At 38.7% G+C, this 24,852-nt stretch overlaps 1 protein-coding gene and 1 long non-coding RNA gene across 2 annotated transcripts in view; one reads left to right on the top strand and one right to left on the bottom strand.

Moving 5' to 3' along the window:
- The window catches only part of LOC108244213 (copine-8), a 148,406-nt gene that overhangs the window by 53,746 nt on the left and 69,808 nt on the right, over nucleotides 1–24,852 (bottom strand). Inside the window, exons 6-11 of the mRNA XM_017430195.3 lie at nucleotides 18,776–18,852; nucleotides 9,600–9,663; nucleotides 6,629–6,732; nucleotides 5,882–5,986; nucleotides 2,893–2,934; nucleotides 1,005–1,080 (exon numbers count right to left, since the gene is read on the bottom strand). Of these exons, the coding sequence (XP_017285684.2) occupies nucleotides 1,005–1,080; nucleotides 2,893–2,934; nucleotides 5,882–5,986; nucleotides 6,629–6,732; nucleotides 9,600–9,663; nucleotides 18,776–18,852 (468 nt within the window). The remainder of the gene's footprint in view (nucleotides 1–1,004; nucleotides 1,081–2,892; nucleotides 2,935–5,881; nucleotides 5,987–6,628; nucleotides 6,733–9,599; nucleotides 9,664–18,775; nucleotides 18,853–24,852) is intronic.
- Nucleotides 24,439–24,852, top strand: LOC112451045. The gene is made up of 2 exons (XR_003039790.2): nucleotides 24,439–24,632; nucleotides 24,765–24,852. It is a non-coding gene; the product is annotated as an uncharacterized LOC112451045 (long non-coding RNA).

Raw genomic sequence — 24,852 nt, 5'->3', positions numbered from 1 at the left:
TGATCACCGTGGGATGGTTTGAACTGAAATGACAATTTATCCTCTCTAATGTTTTTTTTTTTGTAATTACATATTAAATTATGAGTCTTTAATTTAAGAGCTTGCTCAAGGAAAAAAAAATCATTTCCTTTGTGCAGCTCTTTTAAGAATGTTGTTTTAACCAGGGTTACCAGTGTGGCTGCTATGTTGAGGTGAAAGTCTGCGTTTTCAGAACCACAGAGGAGGATTTCTTTGAGCCTGATTAGACAGAGCTTAAGCCTGGTTAGATCACCATGGTAACAGAGGCTGAATTCATCACCTGCTGCTCCAGAGCAGACGTCCGAACGAAAAGAAAAGGCTGACGTGGCAGCAAAACAAACTAAAAACAGGGATCACAAGGAGATTCACTGAGTGTGGCATTGAACCAACAATGAACCAGCGGAGGGAAAATGACTAGGAACTTAATATAAAGGCTTATGACGAGGGCGTGGAAACAGGTGAGTGATTACTAACTAGGAACAGGTGCAGATGGGTGAGGCAGGCTGACATGGAAAACTACTGAGGGGGAGTGAGTAATGGCACGAGGAACAAAACTACACAAAAACTTACAAAGACTACACAAGAACTAACAATATTAAACAAAGGGAATAAACTAAACACAGGGATAACTGGACTATGGGAACATGATAGGAAACATGACCAGAAAACCTAAAACAAAAGATTCCCCAAAAATAACTCAAAACCCCGAAATCCTAACATGCTGGTCTCATATGACATGATGACAAAAACGATCACAGCTCCGTCGGCGAAGACGAGCAGATCAGCTGCTGACTGAAAGCTGCAGGTGAGTGGGAAACCTTAATTACTATCGGTGCGTGGAAGTGTTTTCTGATGAGGCAATGAAAAGAAGTGCTCCTCTGCCCCTTTCAGCCCCTAATTAAAATGAGGGTGAGTTTTAGGTTAAATCCGGGGACCAGAGGATAATGACTTCCTCCATGTATTAAAGTGTGTGTGAAGAATATCACCTCATAGATGTGGAACTGTGACTGGCTTCTGGACATTTCTCTGTAGCTGGTGCTGAACTCGCCAATAAAGTCGTGGCTGTAAAAAAAACAAAACAAAAAAACCCAATAAAATCAGATTATTATTCTTACAAAAATATTTTATCATGGGAAGAAACACATAACAGATTTGTAAGATCAGAAAAAAAGACAAGAATCATGAATAATAGTATCAAAACACAAGAAATAATAGCTTTAATAGGCTCCGTGGGTTCTGCAGCCGTGGGTGTTGTCGTCAATTTTAGTATTTCATGAAGATACTCGGTGCAGTTGAAACCTGGGTCAGGTATTAATGGGAGCTTAGTGTAACACATTCTTTAAATGTCAAAGTTTGTGTGAGCAATGAACACCGAAAGGCAAAATCTTTTCTGAAATGATAAAAAAAAATCTCTTCAAATATTAAACCTTGCCTTCACTCCCAGCAAATAGACTTCTAGTCTGCAGCAATAAAGGAACGACATTAGGCTCGCTTTTCACAAGAAATTAACACAAATTCCTGAGGTAAATGTATGGGAAATGCTTCAGTAAATACAAAAGGATTACAGTAGCAACTCCCTTCTTTAGGCCCTTAGCTCCTGTAGCCATTGGAGCATTTATCTTTACAGCTGATTTTAGGACATATTGAAAATCCTGAATACAGCTAAAGCTTTTTGAATGACCTCATATTGGAGAAATGGAACGTAATTCTTTCTGAGCAGTTTTAAAAGCAAATGGGTAAGGACAGCAAGAATTCACCGATGGACTCAGCACCCTTAGCTCATAAATCTGGTCAGAATTAAACTCAGTATTTCCAAACTCAGCTTATTATTGGTTTATTTTAGGAAATTTACAGTTTATTTTAGTAATGGCCATTTCTGTTATCACTTTAAAAACTAATGGAAACCTGAGATTTCTAATTTTGGGCTTGGAGAATCATTTAAAACACAAGTCAGCTTTTAGTCTAGGCCTTAAAAAGTAGAGAAAATAGTACAAGGTAATTATTTATTTGCTCATATAAATGGTGTTGAGAATTTTCAGCACACAACAAAACAAAAACAAAAAGAATTTTGACACCTCTAATGCTAAAAGGAGATACAGTTGAGAAAGACGGGAGAGCGATGTACTTTCCCTGCAAATCTGAAATGCTCTTTACTGAGATATCTTCTAACCTCAGGAGTCCAAAACAAAGTGTAAATGGACTGTACTTATATAGCGCCTTTCCGGCCAACCAGGGCACTCAAACCGCTTTACAACCCAATCTGTGCCCTCATTTACCCATCTACACACATTCATACAGAACTCTTCTACATCTCTGCAAAGCTAACCTGAATAAATCATTCTACAGAGTCTAATCAGTGCTTTAAACTCAATTCATACACCCATGGTAATGAGGGATTCAATGACTTGCCCAGGGACACTTCTACATGGGGCCGCTGGCAGGAATCAAACCTCTAACTCTCTCATTGGAGGACGACTGCTCTAACCGCTGAGCCACAGCTGTCCTGTCCTTTTTTCAGTTGGTGATGACTTTAGACCAAAATATGAGCTCTGAAGGATGAAAAGTACAACCTAATGTTTAAATAAATAGGTGTTATTTGGTTTTTTGCAGTACATCTGTTCTAACAGAACAAACAGGAGACTCTGTGACTACAACTCCAAAAGCTCTTTTGCAAATGAGTGTATGTGATCTGCCAGCTTTTCCTTTTCCAGAGAAAACAGTAACCGTGTCAGTAATCTCTTTGATTCTCACCATATGGATGTAATAGATTGGCTTAATTACTAACGCTATAGACCTACAGAGCATTATAAAATAAAAAGTGCTATAAAGACATTAGTGCTTTGGCATGCAAAAAGGCTTTAAATGCTTCCTTACCCTCCATCTCTGTCCCAGTCATACACCTCAACTTTAATGCTCCTGCAGAGAAAAAGAGGAGGAAAGAGCACAATACGATTAGAGACAGGTAAAAATAAAAAGATTTAGAATCTGTCATCCTAAAAGCTGAGAACTGCTCTGTGAAAGGCTTTGCTACGTGGATGAGCCCAGGCAACAACGAAAAGCTAGAGTTTTGTTTTAAAGGTCAATGGTGTAACCCAGACTAATAAAAACAGACATAAAAGTTTCTCTCAGATTTCTAGCAATTGAGTCTTTATTGGAAAAAAATGTCCAGCCTTATTGACGAAAACATCCAAGGGAAAGATCCTTGTGTAAAATCTCTTTCACATCAAGCAGGCAGGAGAAATGGTGCAAGCAGTGTTGTGTGATACACCGTTAGCACTAATGATTCAGTCAGCTTGTATCTATGTTGAATCTTCGTGCTGAATTAGTGACGGGTCAGTCGGCGGGAGCAATCTCTCTGACTGGCTGTTTAGCATCGCGGATTAATGACGTGAGAAAAACTAAATCAACTTGTCTCACGCAGTTTTGTCTTTATGTTTATCTCCCCGTTTGAAGCAACACATTTAAAAAGAACTCAGCCATGTTTAATGAAGAAACTCAAGCCCAGCCAATAGAAGAGTACAGTTACCTCACTGTGTGATACAATGATGCGATACATGGCTCACAATGCTGATAAAATTGCTGAGTATAAAATTGCAATACAGCAATTCTGAGACAATCAGCACCTAGACAAATACATCTGGAGAATATATATATATGCGCTAGATATGCTGCTTTGGAAGCTGGAGCAGAATTTCAATTGGTGCTAAAAAGAAATCAAACCAAAACATAAAAGAGTCTTAAGACCTGAGTATTCATGTCATCTGAGAGAGCAAGGTACTCCAGTACTCTCATTTATCTAAAAAGAATAAATACATGAGCAATAGCTAAAGCAACAGTTCAGATCTTTTAAGTGGGGTTCTGTGAAAACATCACAAACAGTGTCTTACCTGTTGTAGATAGCTCTTTGAGTGAACTTAGTTTTGAGAAATAGAGTTTAATTTTGACCGGACTGATGATCTAAGCGGGGCCAATGCCAAAGTGGATTGCTGCTGTCTTGAAACAATTCCAGCCACTAACTTTATTGTCAATTTCCCTTTATGTGGTTACTTACATAGAGTTCTATGGTCATTTGTAAGTACAAATAGCAGCAGCACCAGCTAGCTGTAGCACTTTCGGCAAGAATATCAAAAACAGCTGATGGGTAAAGGTATATAGCATAGTGTTTGCATGAACCACTACAAAGCTTTTGAGATTGGAGTTGTTTCAAAACAACAGCGAGCCTCTTTGATCTTGACCTAAAGTCTTTTTTCTTCAAACTGAGGTTGTTCAAAGAGCTTTGTACACCAGGTAAGATATACATTGTTCATAACTTTTGTACAAGACCAGGCTTCAAAACTATCTCTTTAAAGCCATAATAGCTGTCAAAATATGCAATTTTTCAGTGCTTTTGATTTTAATTTTTATGCCTGTAACACAATTTGGACATTAAATGATTATTTGGGGGTTATTGTAACTCATACTCACAGTTTTTGTAAGAAAGAAAACAGCAAATATTCCTCACTTTTGTTCACAACTAAATCAGTTATGCAAATTTTCCCCTTAGATTTCAGAATATCGCAGCACGGCTTACTCTCATCCGATCTTAGCCCCGACTTTTGCTTTAACGCTCTCCATCGCTCGATTTCCTCCCCCAAAATGACTCTACTTCTGTTCACTCTACTACTTCTGACCTCACAGCTTTGAGCATTTCTTTTCAGAAGAAGAACTTTACCTTTTGAATGACTGAATAAATACATACTTTATTGATCCCCAAGGGGAAATTGCTTTTTATCTTTGACCTGGCATCGTTGATTCCACTGTTCTCCCTCTGACTCTGTTTACATCAGGGGATTATTTTACCCGAGACCATCAGAAGTGAACTCATCAATGTTCGAATGTAAACAAACGACTCGTAATTGTTGGCAACAAAATATGACGCTGATTTTACTCATTTATTACAAATTACCCTGTAGACTTTATATAGTGAATGATGAGTATTTAGTTGTTATTTTTATAATAGATGATACACGCATACAAAAAAATTCTGATCAAAAACACTGAAAAATCATGTATTTTGACAGCTATTATAGTTTTAAGCTATCATTTCTCTTGGTGCTGTTAGGATCTGAGTTTTTGAATTATGTTTTGTCTTCATGTTTCAGTTAGAGTTTATTGTTTGTGTTTTCTGTCTCTTCCCTGTGCCTCAGCCAACATTCACTTCTCCTCAGTCACTCTCTCTCTCTTCCCCATTCTCACCCATCTACACCTGCCTCTAGCTCCTTAATCATCTCACCTGTGCCCACTTCCACTAATCACCCTCTGCCTTTAATACCCGGTCACATTCTCTACCTCTCTGCTGGTTCATTGTCATTCTCTTGTCTCCCTGATGTGCTGTCCTTGTTTGCTCGTGCCTTCTCGTCTCCCAGTGGTTCATCTTTAGTCTCACGTCTGTTCAGGTTTTGTTTAGTTCATTAAGGTTTTTGTATTTAGTTTAGTATTTGCTGCCACGTCAGCCTTTGTTTTTGGGTTTGCCTTTTATTTCTCAATAAATTAGTTTTTTTATCAACATGAGTCTGCGCTCAGGGTTCGCCTCCTTCCACCCCGCTCATGACAGGTGCACCAAACTATTAGCAAAGTTTAGCACGTTAGTACACCCAACCTTGACATTGTTGACTTTCTTTTTTAACAGTTTCATTTAATTTCATGATTTAATGATTTAATTTTTTTTTACTGTCAGCACATTGCACTGCTTCAGAAGTCTTTGTTTTTGTCATAATAAATAAGTAAAATTTCTACAATAAATATGAGCACATTATAATTCTATCCAATTATCTGTAAACAGCTGTGAAAGGTGTGCATGTGCAGGCTTCCTGCTGTGTTGTACCTGTCATAGTCTCCATTGCACAGCGCCCTGACAGGAATTTTAAAAGCCTGCCACACTGGATCCAGAGTATTCTTCACCACTTCTGTTTTGTGGCAGATAGTGTACCTACGAGACATTCAGAAGGTGTTAACGGGTGACAAAAATATTCCAAACTTCACAACACAAGACAGTGGGCAGCTCTGTCTTCACGTGGTGACTGCGAGGTGAAAATAGCTGCTTCTTGTCCTTTTCATGCGGCATCTAGACTGGCTCTTTGTTCCCACAGTGTGTTGCCGTTACAGCCCGCAGCAGAACATTTAAGTTGCATCAGTAAATACCCAGCTGCACTGAGGAGAATGTGTTAAGTGTGAGATGCTGAAGTCAACTTGAATAAAAAGCATCTGCGGGGCAAAGAAACTGTGACCTCCACACAAACTTTTCACTTAATTCCATCGAATCCATCAACCTCCTCTTGATTTTCCTCTTGTCAGCTCTGTCCTAATTTATCTGGTCATCTACTGCTTCCTCTTGATGAGTGATGGAGGGCATGTCGCATGTCAAGCATTACGTAACATCACATACAGCTTAGATGTAATATCCCCTGCGTAGGAACTTTTGGAGCATGAACAATCAGAATGTGATTGTGACTCTGTACCCACTTCAGACATCTGTACATGCCATCTGTGTTTATGTCGAATAAAAACAAAAAAAGGCTGCATTTTGAAAATAATCACCATGTTGAAGTCAAAGATATCATAAGAAACTTACGATCCGTCTTCATTACTGCGGTAAAAAACTAGAAATGGATCCGACTTTCCAAAGAAGTCCTTCTTATCCAGCTTGTTGCCGCAAAACTGGAGCATCACCGACTCCTAAGTGGGAAGGAAGGAATCAATATCTACAGTGGACATAAAAAGACTGCACACTCCTGTTAAAATGTCACGTTTCTGTGGCGCTACAAACTGAAGCCAGGATAAATCATTTCAAAACGTTTTCCACCATTACAGCGACATTTATCCTGTACAGTTAAATGGGAAAAAAAATCCCTGTTCCTTACGGAGATGCTTAAAGTCTGTCAAACACAGCTCTCTTCACATCATCAGGCAGCTCTTCTATCAGATTTAGGTCTATACTCTGGCTAGGACAATTCAAAACTTTTATTTTCTTCCGATGAAGCCGTTCTTGTTGATTTGGATGTATGTTTATGGTTCATTGTCCTTCTGAAAAATGAAATTCCTTTTCATCTAACGAACGCCTGAAGATTTCAAGCCAAAATTAACAAGTATCTAGAACTTTTCGTAATTCCATCCACCCTGACTAAAAACTCCAGTTCCAGCTGAAAAAAGGAACCCCGCAACATGATGCTGCCACCACCATGTTTCACTGCGGGGACTGGTGACTTGTTCCTGCACCAAGCAGACTTTTTTTTTTTTTTAATTGTGGCCGAAAAGTTGAACTTCAGACCAGAACACATTTTCTCACCTGCGTTTGGGAGACTTGACGTATATTTTTGTGTAATATTTAATTGGTCCAGGATGTTTATCTTAGAAGAAAAGTATTCCCTTCCTCACAGTCCAGGCATATGGGGAACACAGGAAATTGTGGTCACATGGACCACACAACCAGTACTTGTCAGAAATTTCTGCAGCTCCTTCAGTGATGCTTTTTAGGCCTCTTGGACCAGTTTCTATCTCGTTTCATCAATTTTGGGGTAATGTCCACTGCTCCATAATATCACATTTTCTTCTTCTTTTTCTTTTTCTTTACACTGTTCCCTTTTCAGGGGTTGCCACAGCAAGTCTTTCATCTAACTCTGTCCTCTCTACAACTACCTCCATGTCCTCTCTAACTGCATCCATATATTTCCTCTTTGTCTTTTTCCTGGCAGCTGCATCTCTAACATCCTTCTACCAATATACCCACTGTCCCTCCTCTGCACATGTCCAAACCATCTCAGTTTGGCCTCTCTAACTTTATCTCCAAGTCGTTCAACCTGTGCTGTACCTCTGATGACCTCATTCCTAATTCTGTCCATCCTCTTCCCTCCCAAGGAGAACCTCAACATCTTCAGCTCTGCCACTTCCAGTTCTGTCTCCTGTCTTTTTGTCCGTCCCACTGTCTCCAAACCAAACAACATAGCTGCTCTCACTACTGTCTGTAAACCTTTCCTTTGACCTTTGCTGCCACTCTTTTGTCACAAATCACTCCTGAAAGTTTTCTCCATCCACTCCATCCTGCCTGGACTCTCTTCTTCACCTCTTTACCACACTCTCTGTTTTCCTGGACAGTAGACCTCACTGTTCTTCTGTATTTTCTCAACTTCTCGATGACTATCTTTACTGGGTTCCATTTGATACATAAGGATGTGAAATTTCTTGTAACCTTGTCCTGACCAATGCCTTTTAACAGTGAGACCTTTTTGATGTTTTGTACGATTTCTGCAAATCATGTGGGATGCAGCTGAGTAAATATCAGGAAAGTCTTACCAGGACAGAAGAACCGTATTTCAGATTGATTAGTCACTTTAGTTGATGGCAGACATGTTTCAAACAGAATGAGAGCAATATTTAATTCAGCTGCTTCAACAAAACATTAGTCTGATGGTGTGAGCACTTGTGCAACCAGCTTACTCCATCTTTTCATTTTTTAAAATTTTTCATCTTAATAGATTTTTTTCCCTTCAGTGGTACAAGACATATGCCACAGTTAAGGTGAAAAATGTTTTGAAATTATTTATCATTTTTGACATCACAAAAAAAAACAAAAACTGGCATTTTAACAAGAATGTGCAGATTGTTTATATCCACTGTACATGTTACACAGCTCAGGCTCTTCTGAGATGGCACATAGCATAATCTGCTGGTATCTGAACAAGTATTCATGTAAATGTCACTTCTCTCTGTTATGCTCACCAGTTTGCAACCTAAAAATGGTGATTTATTAGCTTTGCACATGTTCTAATTTCCTTCACTGAATCATAGCAGAAAGTATTAAAAACAACATTTGTTCTGTGGTCTCTGAGAGTAAAAACTGTATCTACACTTGCTTAAAACACAAAGCTGAATCAGAACCATGAGGGGAATTTTGCCAGAAATAGCTTTTTGTTAATGCTTGGAGGAATTTGTGTCCAATTGAAGAAAGAAAAAGGGATTTGAAAAGAGACTCAGACAGTTTGGCTCAGCACACTGCAGATAGAGATACTGCAGCAGTTTCAAACCATAAGTTTTATCTTGAACTAAAATCCATTCTGGCAAATTCACTCACAGCTAGTATTATGAACAGAAGTTTTTTTTTTTTGCCTTAAGGGCTGACAGAGATAAAATGACTCTGACCTCCTGTGCTGATCAAATACCATAAAGAAAGCTTTAAACTAAACTAGATGTTTTTCTTGCTTTTAGCAGGACAGTAATGCTAAAAATCTACAACATTTTTTCAAATTAGGTACAGTTTCTGGTTTAAATGACCTGTAATATATTAATAATATTCTATATTCAAATCTCTTCATCTACTAGATATATGTAGACTTTTACCCAGCCCTGGGTGCGTTTTTGGAAAACTCATATAAAACTGTTGGTGACAGCATCGCTGTACTGTCTTTATATTCATAGCCGTGTATCTGAATGTGAAATGAGCCTGTTTGCAAAGTCAAACTTCCTAAATAGGCAGGGAAGAAGTAAAAACTAAAAACTGAAAGTTAGAAATACTTACTGAAAGAAAAGGTGAATCTATGAACTCTTACCCTGCAGTTGCCCAGCTCCTCTGCTCTTACTATGATGGTCCCACATTTTTTTCCCGGGATTCCTCTAAAAAAAAAAAAAAAGAAAAAAAAAGAGCTGTGGTCAGAGGTTTACATATCCTCATCATGGACATGAATGTCAAATTAATTTCAGACTCTTAAGAACGGAACCTTTCTCTTTCCATGGTGGGATGACGATAGAACATGTAACTTCAATTGTTTTTAAAAAACAAGGATTAGTTGCATGATTCACACAAAATCAAATGTCTACATACATCCACCTAAATCCTTTTTAGGTTAAAGAATGTTTTTTTTCACTTGACAAATCCAAGGCCTATTTACTTCTCAGTCAGGATCATGATTGACCTCAGCGGGTAGTTTCTTTTTTTTCCAGCATAAAAAAGTTTTATTGAAAGCACTAATTGAACTAACAAATACTGATCTGAAACTGAAAGGAGATAGATTAGGATGTCAAAACAACCAAGGGACCACTGAGACTCAAGCCTGCTACCGTCCACAGCGCAGCATGTTTCACCTCACAGTGGACTGAGAGGGCGCCGGTCAAGAAAGAAGCCCCTGCTTCAAAAGCTTGACAGTCTTGTGAAGAAAAGCTCTATGATCAGATGAAACGACTGAGGTATTTGGCCACAATGATGAAAAGGATATTTGGAGGAGTCACTGTGAGGCTTTCAGACTTAAAACCGCTGTATCAACTGTCAAACATGGTGAGGAAACCATCATGCTGGGGTACTGGTGCACAAAATGGATGGAATAATGAAAAAGGCAGACAACATCCAAATTCTTCAGCTTCACCTCAAATCAACAGCTAGATGCTTAACTATGGACACAGTTGGGTCCAACAGGACAACACATCAGAACTGGTTTCTTTATGAAATAAGCAGGTTAACATTAAGCCCCGACATCAACCCTATTGAAAAACTTGTGGATTTTACTTAAGTCAGTGTGCCAAGAAACCAAACAAGAAGAGTGGTCAAATATCAGTCAGAATTATACCTGACGGTGGTTGATGGATACAGAGAACTTGCTGTCAATATGTACATTTACCTAAATATTTGTGTGTGTATATATTAATTTCCATTATGTGATTTTTGCTCCTGAACACTTTTACTTTGGAGTCATGCTGCTGTATAAACTGCAGGATGTTGTTTGTCATTGTTTTGATTAAATAATTATAGTTTTCCCTGGAAAAAAAATCTTAACAGCAGCAATTTTTATTTGGACTTTTAATTTAATTTATTACGAATGATTCCTTTAGAGATGTGGATTTTATCCATGATTTTTAAACTATTGCCCCTCCATAAAGAACCATCACATGCTGGCTTTGGAAGCGTGTGTTGATAAAACCTTGGAGGTTCTCTCTTCTCTTTGCAAATAAATGTGCATCAACTATTTCCAAAAATATTATTTTTTAATATTAATTTTTATCACAACACAGGTATTTTTTTTACTTTGACACAGTTTGCTCTGAAAGGCTTTAGGTCCAAAATGCATACATATATATATATAATCAAATCTAAAACAAATGTAAGTAACAAAGGACACCAAGACATTTATTTGAGCTGTTAAATAAATCATGCTTTGGAAAAGTGTTATTATTGCATTTGTTACTACAGTCATGGGAAAAAGTAAGTTCATCCTCTTTCAATTCTTGGATTTTAAGTATCAGGATGTAATAAAAATGGTCTGATATTTACCAGGTTGTAAAATTATTCAAAATCCGATCTCAAGTGTCCAAAATCACACAACAGATTCCATCATGTCATTATTTATTAACCAAAATGGAGCCAAAATGGGAAAACTGCAAACAACTAGGTTCACCCCATGAGTCATCAGCTTGTAGAACCTCCTTTAGAAGCAATAACATGAAATAATCATTTTCTGTAAGACTTCACGAGGTTATCATTAGGTTCTGAAGGAAATTTTGCCCACTCTTTTTTACAACATTGCTTCATTTCATTGAGGTTTGCAGACATTTGATTCTGTTCAGCTGTCTTAATGTCCCACCACAGCATCTCAAAAAGGTTGAGGTCCAGACTTTGACTGGAGCGCCACAACGTCTCGATTCTTTTCTTTTTTAGTTGTTTTGCTGTAGAATAGCTGCTGTCTTTGGGATCACTGTCCTGTTGCTTCATGGCCCAGTCTGGTCCCAGCATCAGCTGTCAGACAGATGGTCTCATGTCCGACTCTCGAACAGTTTTGTCTACCAGAAGTCTTGTGGTCCATTCAGATGCAACTTTCCAAACCCAAGTTGTGCTGCAGACTAATTTCAGAATCTGATAAACACCAGATATTTTTTATTATGTTATCATACGTAGAACCCTATAATTTTCCATGACACTAAAATAACAACAAAATGGAATTTACCAAGTTGATCATTATTATTCAACTATTTAATAAACTTTTTGTTCTCATGGTTGTTCACAGAGTGATCAAATCAACCCTGTCCTTACAGCTTCTCTGAAAAACTCAACCTGCCTTCAGTATTTTTAGAGAATCAATATGACAATTAGGACGGCTGGCTGAGAGCCTCACCCTCGACTTCTCTGAGGTATGATTCAGATCAAAGAACTGGAGCTGAATTTAAAGTGGGCTTAGATGTTGATGTGAATTTGATGCACAGTGTTTCTAGCAGTCTCAAAAGGTCATTTAATGTGTGACTTTGTTATGCACCAACAGTGAACTCAGCAGCTCTCAAGGTTCTTTTCCAATAAAAGAACTCAAATGTTCTTATGAACATTTTCTTGATGAGTTATAAACTCAGAACTTTTTTCAGCTGGTAATTATGTTCATGCTGGAAGACGACCACAAACCTACACAACCTATTAGAACGTAGCTGGATCACGGCAAATAAAATAAAAAAAACTTTTTTCAGCGTGAAGGCAATCATGATGCTGCTACGCTCTTAATGTTCTCCAAATAGATTTTTTCTGCTATCTATATCACTGAGATGCTCTCCGCCGTGTTCTCAGCTTCACGTTCCCACGACGATCCCACCACCTCTGCTAACAATCACACCACTGGCACGAATATCTAGAGGTGTCACAGGATGCAGCGACGGATCTCCCATCTGCTAAGATCATGTAACGATCACAGCCGTAGCCTAAGCATAAAGCCAGCGTTAGATCTCACATCACATAAGATGTGCATAATGTCATTTACGAGGTCTGACCAAAAAAGGGTATACATCCTATTTTTGCATTATTATTTTGATTCTGTTGTACATATTACATACAATTAAAAGCATTTTATTTATTTGGCCGATAGCATTTTTCTGTGCACTGTATGACTATGTCTGTGTTCTGATTAAGTTTTTTGAACTATAAAGACATAATGAATCTGTAACATGAAATATAACCTTTCTCATTTTATATCCTTCATGTATGGTTTATTCGTCACACAGCTTGAAATTACTCAAATATTTATATAAAGTCTGAAAATCTAAAATCAATGAAATAAGTAAAAATAATGCAAAATTATAACATCCTATTTGATCAAATCGGCTGGCCTGAAATCTGATTCTTTTAAGTTTTGATTCATATGTGATTTTCTAAGCATGAACATATCATGATTCGAATAAAAACAGGAAAAGGTCTGAATAATCAGATTAGGCAACATTTCTGCTGCAGTGTTTGTTTGCATCCTGAGCAGATGAAGCAGAATATTCAGCCATTAAAGCCAAGGGAGACCAGAGCACTAAAAATAGACTAAATGAAAGCAACAGACTCTGGGCCTGATACAGAGTGAAAAAAGGGCAAAGATAATTTCCTTTGGCTAAGTACTGGCCACTAATGACTCAGAAAGCAAACAATAAAATGAAGAAATTGCCGGTAAATTGAAGGAGAGCCTCGAAACTCCCCTCTGTCACCTGAGACTCAGCGCCTGTCCTCTGATGAACGGAGAAGAAGATTCAAATTAATTTGCTGTAGGAACAAAGACAATGCCCAGTGAGTGGCTGAATGGAGATTTAATGGAACTGAGGCACAACGTAAAATAATCGAGTCACAGAGGCAAGGAGAGGGAAAACAAAGCCCCTGGAAGGAGGCTGACCTGAACTGAGAGTGAACCCACAAATGGCCCTGCTGAAATGGACTTTAGACCCCGATGTAGACTCATAATGTAGACTGATGTAGAGATGTTAACAGGAAGTTAGAGGAACAGAGATAATTATCTCTTGATGGGATAGTTCCGATCTTTTGAAGTGAGGCTCTGTGGAAAAGTTATCGAAGATATTGATGCTTGATGACTGACGAGCTAATGGTCCAAGTGGAGCCAACTGATTCCTGTCGCACTAAAACATCTCCAATCTATAAATTTTTATAACTGTTTAAACAAACCTGGTTTTATGCCATAAGCTTATAAACTTTTATATTGCCAACAGTTTGGCTACCTGTAGCACTTCCTGTGCAGCCTGGGGTGCTTCCAGAATACCACTATATTTCTGCCAGTATGACCATGTAATGGAAATCTGATGCAGTGTTTGTGCCACTTTAAACACCACAGAGGACCAAAATGCTGTACAGAATCAACAATGAAACACCACTAACACAAGACAGAAAACAGTAAGAGACATAAGATCAGATAAAACTATAAAATCTATACAAGAAAAAAAAATGGAATAAGATCTAATAAAATAAAACCTACTCTTTACAAAGTGTTGAACGGCAAGGAAAATAGGTGAGTTTTCAAAAGAGTTTTGAAAGCAGACAATGATGAGGTCTATCTAAGATGGAGGGGGAGTTCGTTCCACAGTTTAGGAGCTGCTACACTAAAAGCACAACCCGCCTCAGCTTAAGCCTAGATTTGGGGACCCTCTGAGAGAGCGGGTGGGTTTGTAGGGAGGCAGGTTGGTGGGACCAGGCCATTAAAAGATTTAAAAACAAATAACATAATTTTAAAATGGATCCTAAAACAGACAGGCAGCCAGTGGAGTGAAGCTAAAACAGGGGAAATATGCTCTGTGTTAAGATGCGAGCAGCAGCAGTTTGGACCCTCTGCAGTCGGGCAATGGAGGACCCACTAGCCCCCATATAAAGTGCATTACAGTAATCCAACCAGGTGGTGACAAAGGCATGGATTACTCTCTCAAAGTGCCTCCTTGGAAGGATGGGTTTCAATTTGGCCAGCTGCCTTAAATGCTAAAAAACACTCTTAACGACAGTCCTGATCTGGCTGTCTAGTTTGAGCTCAGGATCTAGTTTGACCCCCAGATTCCTCACAGTTTGCTTGCTGTACTGGTGGCCCAGTACAGGTATACTGGTGTTAGCAAAATATCTCATGAACCACTGGAAAACTTTTAATGAAACTCTCCGGAAAGTAACTGTTGGACTTACGTCTACAAATGGTTAACTTATGGAGTCAACCCAATTCAAGAAGCCCACCGTAGCTAAGAAACCTTAGCCAACACAAGAATGTCTAAAACTCAGTCAAATGTGAAGCTATTGAGCTAATTTTGGTGTGGTAGTAGCTGAGAGTTATCCTCATCTCATCCTCTGCAAGATCCCACAATACTGCATAAGATCAAGCAAAACATCCTTTACAAGGTTTGACCAAAACGGCTATAACTGCGTCATTTCTCATCATAAGATAATCTTTTTGTTTAAGACTCTGGCTTTAAAGGCAGCGGGCGATATGCATTTCTTTAAGGTCTTTAAGTCAGTCTGAGTCTCATCTGACCAAAAAACTATTTGTTCAATCAAACCAAACAAAATTCCATCAGAAATGCTTTAGTTTCACTTTATTCTGGTGTTTAGGATCATTACATAAACTCCTAAAACAAGGACTGTACTGCAATAAAACAGCAAAAATGCCTGAAGGGGCAAAAACTGTAACATGGCTGAGAGTCTTTAGGATCTTCTGTTTGTGCCCAGATTTACGTCAAACACAAACACTCATTAGTCTGTTAGGTGACTTTTGTCGCTGAAATGTTCTCCCAAAATTGATCGATGTGCAGCAAGTATGACGTAGCACGTTGTCTTGTCATTTGTCTGATTCTTTCCGTGTGACTGAGCCTGACTTGAATGAGATGTTTTTCACTGAGGATGGAGCAGAAGCAGAATACAAAATGCACAGCTGCTCAGACTCACATGGACAATCAGGCGTTATGAAGTCATAAAGCATCTAAAAATATCTTCGCATATCTAAGGAAAGAGTTAAAAATAAAAAACGCGCATGTGTGTGCAGACTCGTGCAACAACACAGAAAGACACACAGATCTGAAATCCAGAGAATGGCTGCAGGCAGCGGTGATTACATAACCCAAAGAAGGAAACACATTCTTACATCATATTTCTTCTGTATCGTTCTTTTAGCTGGCCCATTTAGTCGCAGCACTCATTGATTCTGTCACACACACACACACACAGACGCACACACTGTACACCCAGGGTGGATGTGAGGATAAGGTTCAGTCTTTGGAAAAAGACAAAAAAATCCAACCAAATATTCTTCAGTAAGCTCAGACATAAGTTTTGCTCAACCAGTGAGACGACAGGAGGTTCACTGGTTGTTCAGCAGGTGGTTTGAATCAATGACAGTTTCATTATGGGATGTCCTTGGAGATCTAAAATCTTATTGGCCTCACTAGATCTGATGGGTAGTCCCTCAGGTTTGTGAGAAAAATCGTCCAGTCAATCACAGATGACAGTTAAGGTGATTTCCTGGTCTGGGGCCAGTTGTGAAACTCAAACCATTTGTGTGTCAAGCAAAGCCAACGTTCCTTGAAGGAATGGACATCGCCATGCTGCATCGCATGCCAGAGGTTTCAACGAAGATCTCACGTGATCTGTTCACACTCAGCAATAGCATAAATACATGTTGTTTGTAACAACAACAAAAACGAAAACCACTAAATCCTAGACACCCCCCCCCCCACCTCCCCCAACATCTATGTTAGCCTAAATTGCTAGAATGCTATTCAGAGCAGACATTAATCTGCAATGATTATTAGAAAGAAACCCAAAGTCAGTTTTTTTTGTGTGTTAAAACAGTGCTGCATCTCTTTCTGACTATGTATCAGGCAGATAAAGGTTAAAAGCTTTGTGCAACATTATACTATTCAGGAGAAGATAATACCCATGAGTTCGGAAACATTTTAATCTTAGTCCCTTTTTGCGGCTTTTCCTCTGAGCACAGCCAGATGTGTAAGACGCCATGTGAGCATGTTTGGGTTGAAAACATGTCGAGGCTGAAATCTGAATAAATTTGGCCGAAAAGTGAAAGCTTTGTAAATGTCTTTTTCTGGTTTTATTCTGCGTTTAGTCTTGATTTGTTTGTTTTTTTAAAAACCAAAAAAAAAAATGACAGAGAGGTAGTCAAAATGTTCTGCACAGGTGTAAAATAAAAAAGCTAAATTTTTAAAGACAAAGTGACAGTTTTATTTCATGGAAACTGAGGCCTAGTTCACACGTAAGCGGATATCTGGTAAACCAAATAGTTTTTTTTATATGATTTGGCCTTTCATCCACACGTAACCTCCGTTTAATAGAACAAACTTTCCTTGTAAAGACCAGTCTTCAGCGAAACCTTTAGATGCAGCATCCTAAAACTAACTTTATGTTCAAACTACAGTCCAGTGTTTAAAAAAAAAAGACAAATGGGGAAATTTTTGTGAGAAGGAAAAGTCTGAAAGCTGCATGCATGTGTCTACACGCTGATGTGAAACAGGATTTTGGAAGAGGTTCTCATTAACATCTGTAACATTTCAATCATAGTTAACCCACACCACTTCATCAGATCAACTCTCTTGTCTTAAAACTGACTGCGCAGAGAAAAAAAAGACTTCCCGAGATAATGAGAAAATAACAAGACCAGCCACTGCAAACATCCTGACATCTCATTAATGAGCAGGTTTATTAAAAGTCAAAGCTCTGCATGTTCATATCCATAAAAAGGATAAATATCTTTAATAAATTACAATCAATAAATGATAAATTACCAAATTCCTTTGTCATTGTCGCACACATGTATGAGTGGGCCGAGGCATCTGTTCTGTTTGTGCAAGAAGGTTAAGGCTTTGAAAAAAACGGTTGGGAACCACTGAATTAAATAGAGGGGATCGAGCTGCCTGAAGATCCAAAAACCATTAAACTAAGGAAAATGTTTCTTTGTTAAGTACTGTTAAGTGTAGTTGGTGTTAAATGTTAAGTTTAGTTGGTAAAAATTACAACAAAGAAAATCTCTCTGAAAATGGTCAACAACTGCACTGAAAAATGGTGATAAACGGGGGGAAAAAGGCAGCAAAAGTCCAAAATCAAAATCTTTAAAAAGACCGACAAGAAAGTCTGGCTAGTTGAAAACAAATTATGAAGAAAAGAGGGGTGACTCAAGACTTTTGCACAGTACTGTCTATTTCAAACTAACCTCGCATGAGTTATTTGGTGTTTCTTGCTTGAGAGTTGCAACATCCATAGCTGTGCAAAGCTTCAAGCCTCCTAAGTTGCGCATTGTTCATTTCTATCAATACATTTGTTGTAAGCAGAATCTCATCTGTTTGATTTCAGAGGAACTCGGATGTTAAGTGTGAAACAGGGAACATTTTCTGAAGAGCAGAGGTTTTTTTCCTTTCCTGAGCCATAACAAGCCTCACACTGAGCAGCCAGTGTGAAACCTGTCATGAAGCAGCCGCTGATTTAATCACCGTTTTGTTCCTTTAATCAGTAACTGAAAAGAAAATCAGACATGTAATAATTAGAAAACGTTCCAGATTGTTGGGGTTTTTTTTTTGTTTTGTTTTATTTTTTATGCTTCAGCCGATGCCTCGGTTTAGTTTAGGCTTTATCAGAATTGACTGCACTCTGGGAAAAGTCTCTTTTCACAGCACGCAGTTAGCCATCTTAACATGTTTACAGTCTGCCATTAGGCCCTGCCGCTGTTTATCTGTTCGTTTCAATTGGCGGGATGCTCTCACATCATCTTGGTCCAATTTCATGCCCCTGTTTGCTTCAGAAACAAGGAGTGGCAAAGGTTCGTAAAATCTTGTTTTCTTTGTCAATTCACACAAACTAAGAAACTAAATCTAGCAGCTAAACTTGAGCCTCCGATGATGGTGTCCTCCCTGATCAGAGTTTTGCAGTGCAAGTCTTTTCATTTATGAGTTCATGCTTTTAAAAGCAGGAAAATGTTTTGGAGGAGATTTGCCTGTATGTTGATGTGCTGCTTACATCAAAGGCTTTTCCAGACGGCTTCCCAGGGAGCCGACGATTTCACCCAATGTACAGAAAGCCTGGCCCAGGAAGTCCTGCATGTGAGGGGGAAAAAAACATGAAAGGCAGAGCTGTAAGTTAATTACTGTATGATGCTTCTCATTTATTATTCAAATTTAGTATCTATCTGTTCCAACTTCACCGAAGATAAAGCAGGAACGCCCTTGAGCAAAGTGTAAAAGTGACATTCATTCAGCAAAACTGGAAATGGGTTTCAAAACAGTTTAAACAGAGTTGAAAGAAGAACTGAAAAAACCTAATTACAAATGTGACATTTATTGAAACACTAAGCAGTATGAGGACTCTAAAGGCCTTTCCATACTCCATGAGAAGTCACAAAGTCGGCTCAGTTGTGTGGTTGCGTGACAAAAATTACGTCATTTTTGTTCGCGTAGCAGCTTCCTCCACTGCTTTGCAACACAAGGCCCGGGCTGAAATTTTTCTCACAGGGGTTTGTGCCAAGTATTGTGATATTGGTCAGAAGTGGGCATGTTTATGAGGAAAAGCCGGTGAGCTTTAATGGAGACATTTTGCTTCTACTGCTCGGCAGTAGCAGCCAGACAAGGCTGTTCAAAAACACAGCCGTCTTTACAACTGTTCCAGCAAAACTTAGAAACCTATGAACTTAAAAAGACAGCAGAGACACAGGCAGCTCTTCATGGCCACTGTCTCAGTTGGTTAAATAAACACATCTGGTCGCAGTAGGGGGTGCAAAATTCTGTACAAGAACAGGAGAGTTGAGAAGCCGGCGGGAAGAAACCAGTTTTACGCTGCAGGAGGAGCTTCCTGGGAGTTCTGATCTGAGTGTCTCATGGACGATGAAAGGTGTGTGTGAAAATGAACGTCTGCCAACCACATGACCACGAACCGACTTTTTGACTTCTTCTGGAGTATGCAGGAGCCTTTAGATGCTTAACAAACATTTCTTAAACATGTCAGTTTTAAACAAAACAATAGGGCTACAGATCTTGTTTGGAAATGGCAGAACCGAGGTCCTCTGCAACGAGCTGATGTCCTTTCCTGTTTGAGGTGTATACCGCTTCTATCGGTCCTCTTTGGCTCCGCTTGGACCGAACTGAAGAGCTAACGGCTAGTCAGAGCGAGGCCAGTTCGTAAGCTCATTTCTGCCATCTTGATATCAAAGGTTTTACCTTGGTTCATGAAAACAGCACTGTAGAAATCTTTACATGTGTCATGTTGGGTGGAGATGACGGAGACGAACCCAGTGCGCAGATTAATTTTAAAAGGAAAGTAATTTATTTCACTAAAGGATAAAACAGAACAAAAATGCTGACGTCGCAGCCAAAAATTGAAGACATAAACTAAAATAAAAAAATAAAGATAGGAACAAAATACTAACTGGAGCAGGGAGCAGGAACATGACCGACCGGGAACAGACAGGACAGAAACAGGACACACAATCAATGGATCAGCGAGGTATGGAAGGAGTGACCGGGTTTTGAACACTGAGGATAACGAGGTGAGTGGGAACAGGTGGCATGATTACAGAGCAGGGACAGGTGTAGATGGGCGTGGCAGGGAGACAAGTGAGTAACTGAGGAAGAGTGAATGGTGACAGAAAACAAAGGCACAAGTAACAAGACCCAAACTAACAACAAGAGAAATTGAACAAACCGAAATCATAAAAACAATACACAAAACCACAAATAAAAACTCAAAACCCCACAACATGTTTACATTACCAGTTATGCTGACAGAAATTACAATATTTCTGCTGCAAGTGGCCCCAGCAGCACAGGAAGTGCTACAACTAGCTGCTGCTGCTGCTGCTCTTTGTGCTTGCAAATAACCATAGGAATCTATATAAATAACCATGTAATGTAAAACGACAAAGTAAAAGCTTTCAAAATAGCATCTCTGTGAACTTCTATGACATTTTGAGATTTGAGATGATTTATTATGGCAGCAATATGCTTTGGTCTTGATCTCGTTCAGACTAGCTGTTAGCTCATCATTTTGGTCAGAATTAAACTCTGTTTCTCCAAACTGAGGTTATTCAAAGAGCTACCTATAAGTTATTAATCATTTGTAATCTTTCCACAGAACCCCACTTGAAAAGATCTGAACTTTCTACAATGTACTTGAAACGCTGGGCAGTTCTTTGTCCAGTCTGGTTTGTTCTTGTCTACCTGTGAACTGATTGGATTTAAAAATGGCTCAATATATTCATTTTAAAAAGTATTTTAAAATATAATTTTTTGCAGTTTTTTAGGGGGCGACAGAAATTTGTTTCTACTACACTAAAGACAGCATTAATGACAATATACAATAAAAAGCTGCAGAAATCAAATAATTAAATAATGAGAAAATATTTTCTTAAACTGGTGCAAAACTTATTGGAAGGTTCTGTGCCTCCACCGGAGGAAGCGCTCTGCCTGGGGTTTCTGTATGCGCTGAATGTATGTATGTATTTATTCAGGTCTGTGCTGCAGGCACATTTCAGGAAACAGAACTGTCACCCTGAGTGTCAAGCAGCATTTCACTGAGATGCAACTCTAATCCAAAAAAAATAAGAGCAAATTGTCAAGCAGAGTCAATTCAGATAAATTGGCTGCATATTTGAAGTGTTGAGGCTGATTTTCTCGCCTGAACAAATCCTAAACCTATGTTTTGTAACTAAATAATAGTAATACTTCAAGAAAGTCAAAACCTACAGTAACAAGATCCCTCCTCCCACCCCCTTCATGTCAAGAGTACTATTATCCCTGGAAGATTTTGTATACAAAATGTTAGCAAAGAAAAAAAATACATTTCTGTATACTTCACATTAACATCCTACTTTACTTTAAAGCCTTTAAACATATCAAGAAAAAAAGCCTTGTTGCACCAGTCTGTAATAAACAGTTTTCTTTTTATATTTTTAAATCTCAGTGTTTAATATTTTAGTTTTGTTTCCACACTGGTATTTTATTCCTGTATTTGGACTGCACATGCCTCCTTGTTTGTACATATAGGAAAACAAAGTGCTCTCCTATCACCGCCACTGATTGTATGTTGCAAAATGCATTCTGTCACAAGTACACTCAAGTCATCCCACCAATTCTTGCTTAAGCAGCGACTAATGATGTTTCACAAGTCGACAGGAAAACAAGTGCAGACCCCCCAGAGAGACTCCGAGCATTTCAAGTACACTTGGTTTTCATATTTCTGATGAGGGAGAAACACACCAGAATAAAGGAAAGGGCTGCTGTGACATTTTTGACTGGATTTCCCTTTTTTTAATGTTTGCTGAATTGTGATTTAGATCACAGTTGTCCTTGATGCACAATCTAAATATGAACATCTGTCACAAACACATCAGATACAAAAGTGACAGAAAGACAAAGAAACTGTTTTCACACAGAGAGTTTCAGGTCTTTAGGGATGACGTTTTAGTTGTTTCTCTGCTTTGACACACTGGATTTAAATGACTGAGTGATTAACAGGCTTCTGCAGAACATGAAGACCTGCTAAAAAGCAGGGAAACAACTAAAATGTGCAGGATAGTGGCCCTCCTGGACCTGGACACCACTGCTCTAAATGCACAAATAATACCTCATTTAAATGTGGGCAAAATGTGCCACTGCAAAGAGGCAGTGTTCAGTTGGCAGTGCAATTAGAAGAGCAAATATCTCTTTGCCAGGGCTTTGAGAGTTACACAGATGCACAGCAGAAGATATGCAATCCATTGAGAACACTGTTTTACAATAGGATTTTAATCTGTTTTGTATAGTGCCCTGATGACTTTTGTTCCAAATGGGTGTTTATATTAATAAACTGAACTGAAAATTCTCTTGTTGGTGTCGCTCAGGCCAATTAAGGTGGAGGTATCATTGTTAGTGTCTCTTCCTTCAGCGTAAGTGAACGAAACTACTATCACACAGATAAACAACGCAGTAGGCAGAAAAACAATGACCAAAAAACCCCAACAAGTTATAGCTTCTCAGTTAAAGCCAAAACAACACAGAATCGACTCAATTTGCATCATATTTTAGGTTCTTGATAACAATGTTCAAGAAACAAAACAACCAAAGGTGATGTAATATTGCTGTCATTTGAAACTCTTCATATTTTGCAGTTTGACGTCTAAACCCAGCAAGTATGAACGCCTGTGTCCTTGTTAGTGGTGTAGGTTGTTCACAAGAGAGGAGTCTGTTGAGGGAACAGGAAGTTTTAGCCAAAAAGAAGAGCAAAACAAAAACAGTAGACGGTGTATAAAGTCTGTTTACTACTGACATGAACCACATGTTCATCCATTGACAGTAAGGCCTCCCTGACTACACTGTTCACACACATATACTGTACGTGTATGAAAGTGCTTGACAAATCAGCTGCCTTGAGTCCTGTGGACTGTACTCTGCTGTAATCATTTTGCCAGTGCTGGGTGACTTTCTTCACCAGTCCAGGGGTTGAAACAAAAAGAGATGTCCCAAAAATACTCTGGCCTTTTCCCCACAGCTTCCTGTTCAATGGCGTCCTCAGTTAATCAAGCTGCAAATTAAGATCAATTGGAGAATGTGGACATGTCTTTGTCCACAAAGTAAAACTGTCTGAGGCCCCTTCTGTGAACTTTTAAATCCCGTTTCATTGAAGAGAAAGTTGAGTTCAACTACAAGTTAAACATAGGCGGCTGTGGCTCAGTGGTTAGAGCAGTTGAAGGTTCGATGCCACATGTGGAAGTGTTCCTGGGTAAGACACTGAACCCCTCACTGCTTCCTAAGTGTGCTCCCTTGGTGTATGGATGTGACCTAAAGCACTGATTAGACTGTGCAGAATGATTTATTCAGGTTAGGTTTGTAGAGTGCTGTTTGGATGGGTAAATGAGGACACAGATTGTGTTGTAAAGTGCTTTGAGTGGTCTGGTTGGCTAAAAAGGTGCTACATAAGTACAGTCCATTTAAACATACAAATGCCTGAACAAAATGTTTAGATTAAAATTTGAAAAAGTATTACTTCACAACCTCTAAATTTTATCTTATGATCCCTGAAAGGGGTTCACACCCCTAAATTTGTCCAGTCTGTAACTACTACTGTCCTGATTTTGAGTAAATAACAAAAGGCACGTTCATTTTAGAGTCACTTTGAGCAGGATGTCACAATGCATTTACATAATTATTTTGCTAAAACATAAACTTAATTATTAATTAACACGAATCTGGTATAATGCTACTAATTTTTGCATCAACCCCTTGTCTGAAAGGTTGCTCTTCCGTTTCGTCTGTTTCAAACCTTTGTAAAAAGCAAATTTTATACTGCCTGTGGAAAAAAACAAACACACAGATCCAGATGTAACAAAGCTTTCTGCGCTCTGCTAACACCCAACAAATCTTCCAAAATCCACCATATATCTTTAAATCACAATTATTCCACTCAAAACATGGGAAAAAACTACTGCAGAAATCTTTTGGTTTCATATTGCAAAAGGTTTTCATGCAGTGAGTGTACTGTGAAAATCCCTTGTACGGCTGACATTTACCTTCAATATTTGTACATCTAACAACCAGACGACTTAAGAGTGCGCTGTTGATAAAGAATCACAGTATGTTGACACATTGTGTTCTGTGTAGATGCTATATTGTAAAAAGTTTGGCTGTGGCAAACCTTTGTTAAAAGAGTGTTAAGTTAAAACAGCAATTGATGTATTTGAGTGCATTACCATCTCCACCCAACTGGCACGCGCCTCACAGAAAATCAAGCGCACCCATCTCTCTCACTCAGGCCTTCAGGAGCTTATAAAGTAACTGGGCACACCTGTGTTCAGAATGTATCCTTCAAACAAAGAACTCAGCTTCAAGCTCCTGCAGAGACACCACTGGTATGAGTTGTATATTAAATCATTGAACTTGCTTTCAGAAGAATTAATCGAACGTGTTAAGGAAAGTTTGTTTGTTCATCAACTTAAAAAAGTAGATTGGAATTTGTAATTAATTTTGTCATTTGTTTGTAGGTTTTCAACCTGCTTGGTGACTACTCTGTCTACTGTGACCACTTAAAACAAAATCATGGTGGTCTTGTATGTGATCTAAAGACAAAAG

Source organism: Kryptolebias marmoratus, linkage group LG11 (genome assembly GCF_001649575.2).
Source record: "Kryptolebias marmoratus isolate JLee-2015 linkage group LG11, ASM164957v2, whole genome shotgun sequence".
Lineage (NCBI taxonomy): Eukaryota > Metazoa > Chordata > Actinopteri > Cyprinodontiformes > Rivulidae > Kryptolebias > Kryptolebias marmoratus.
Note: the sequence above shows the minus strand (reverse complement) of the source record. Positions and strands in the feature narration are given on the sequence as shown.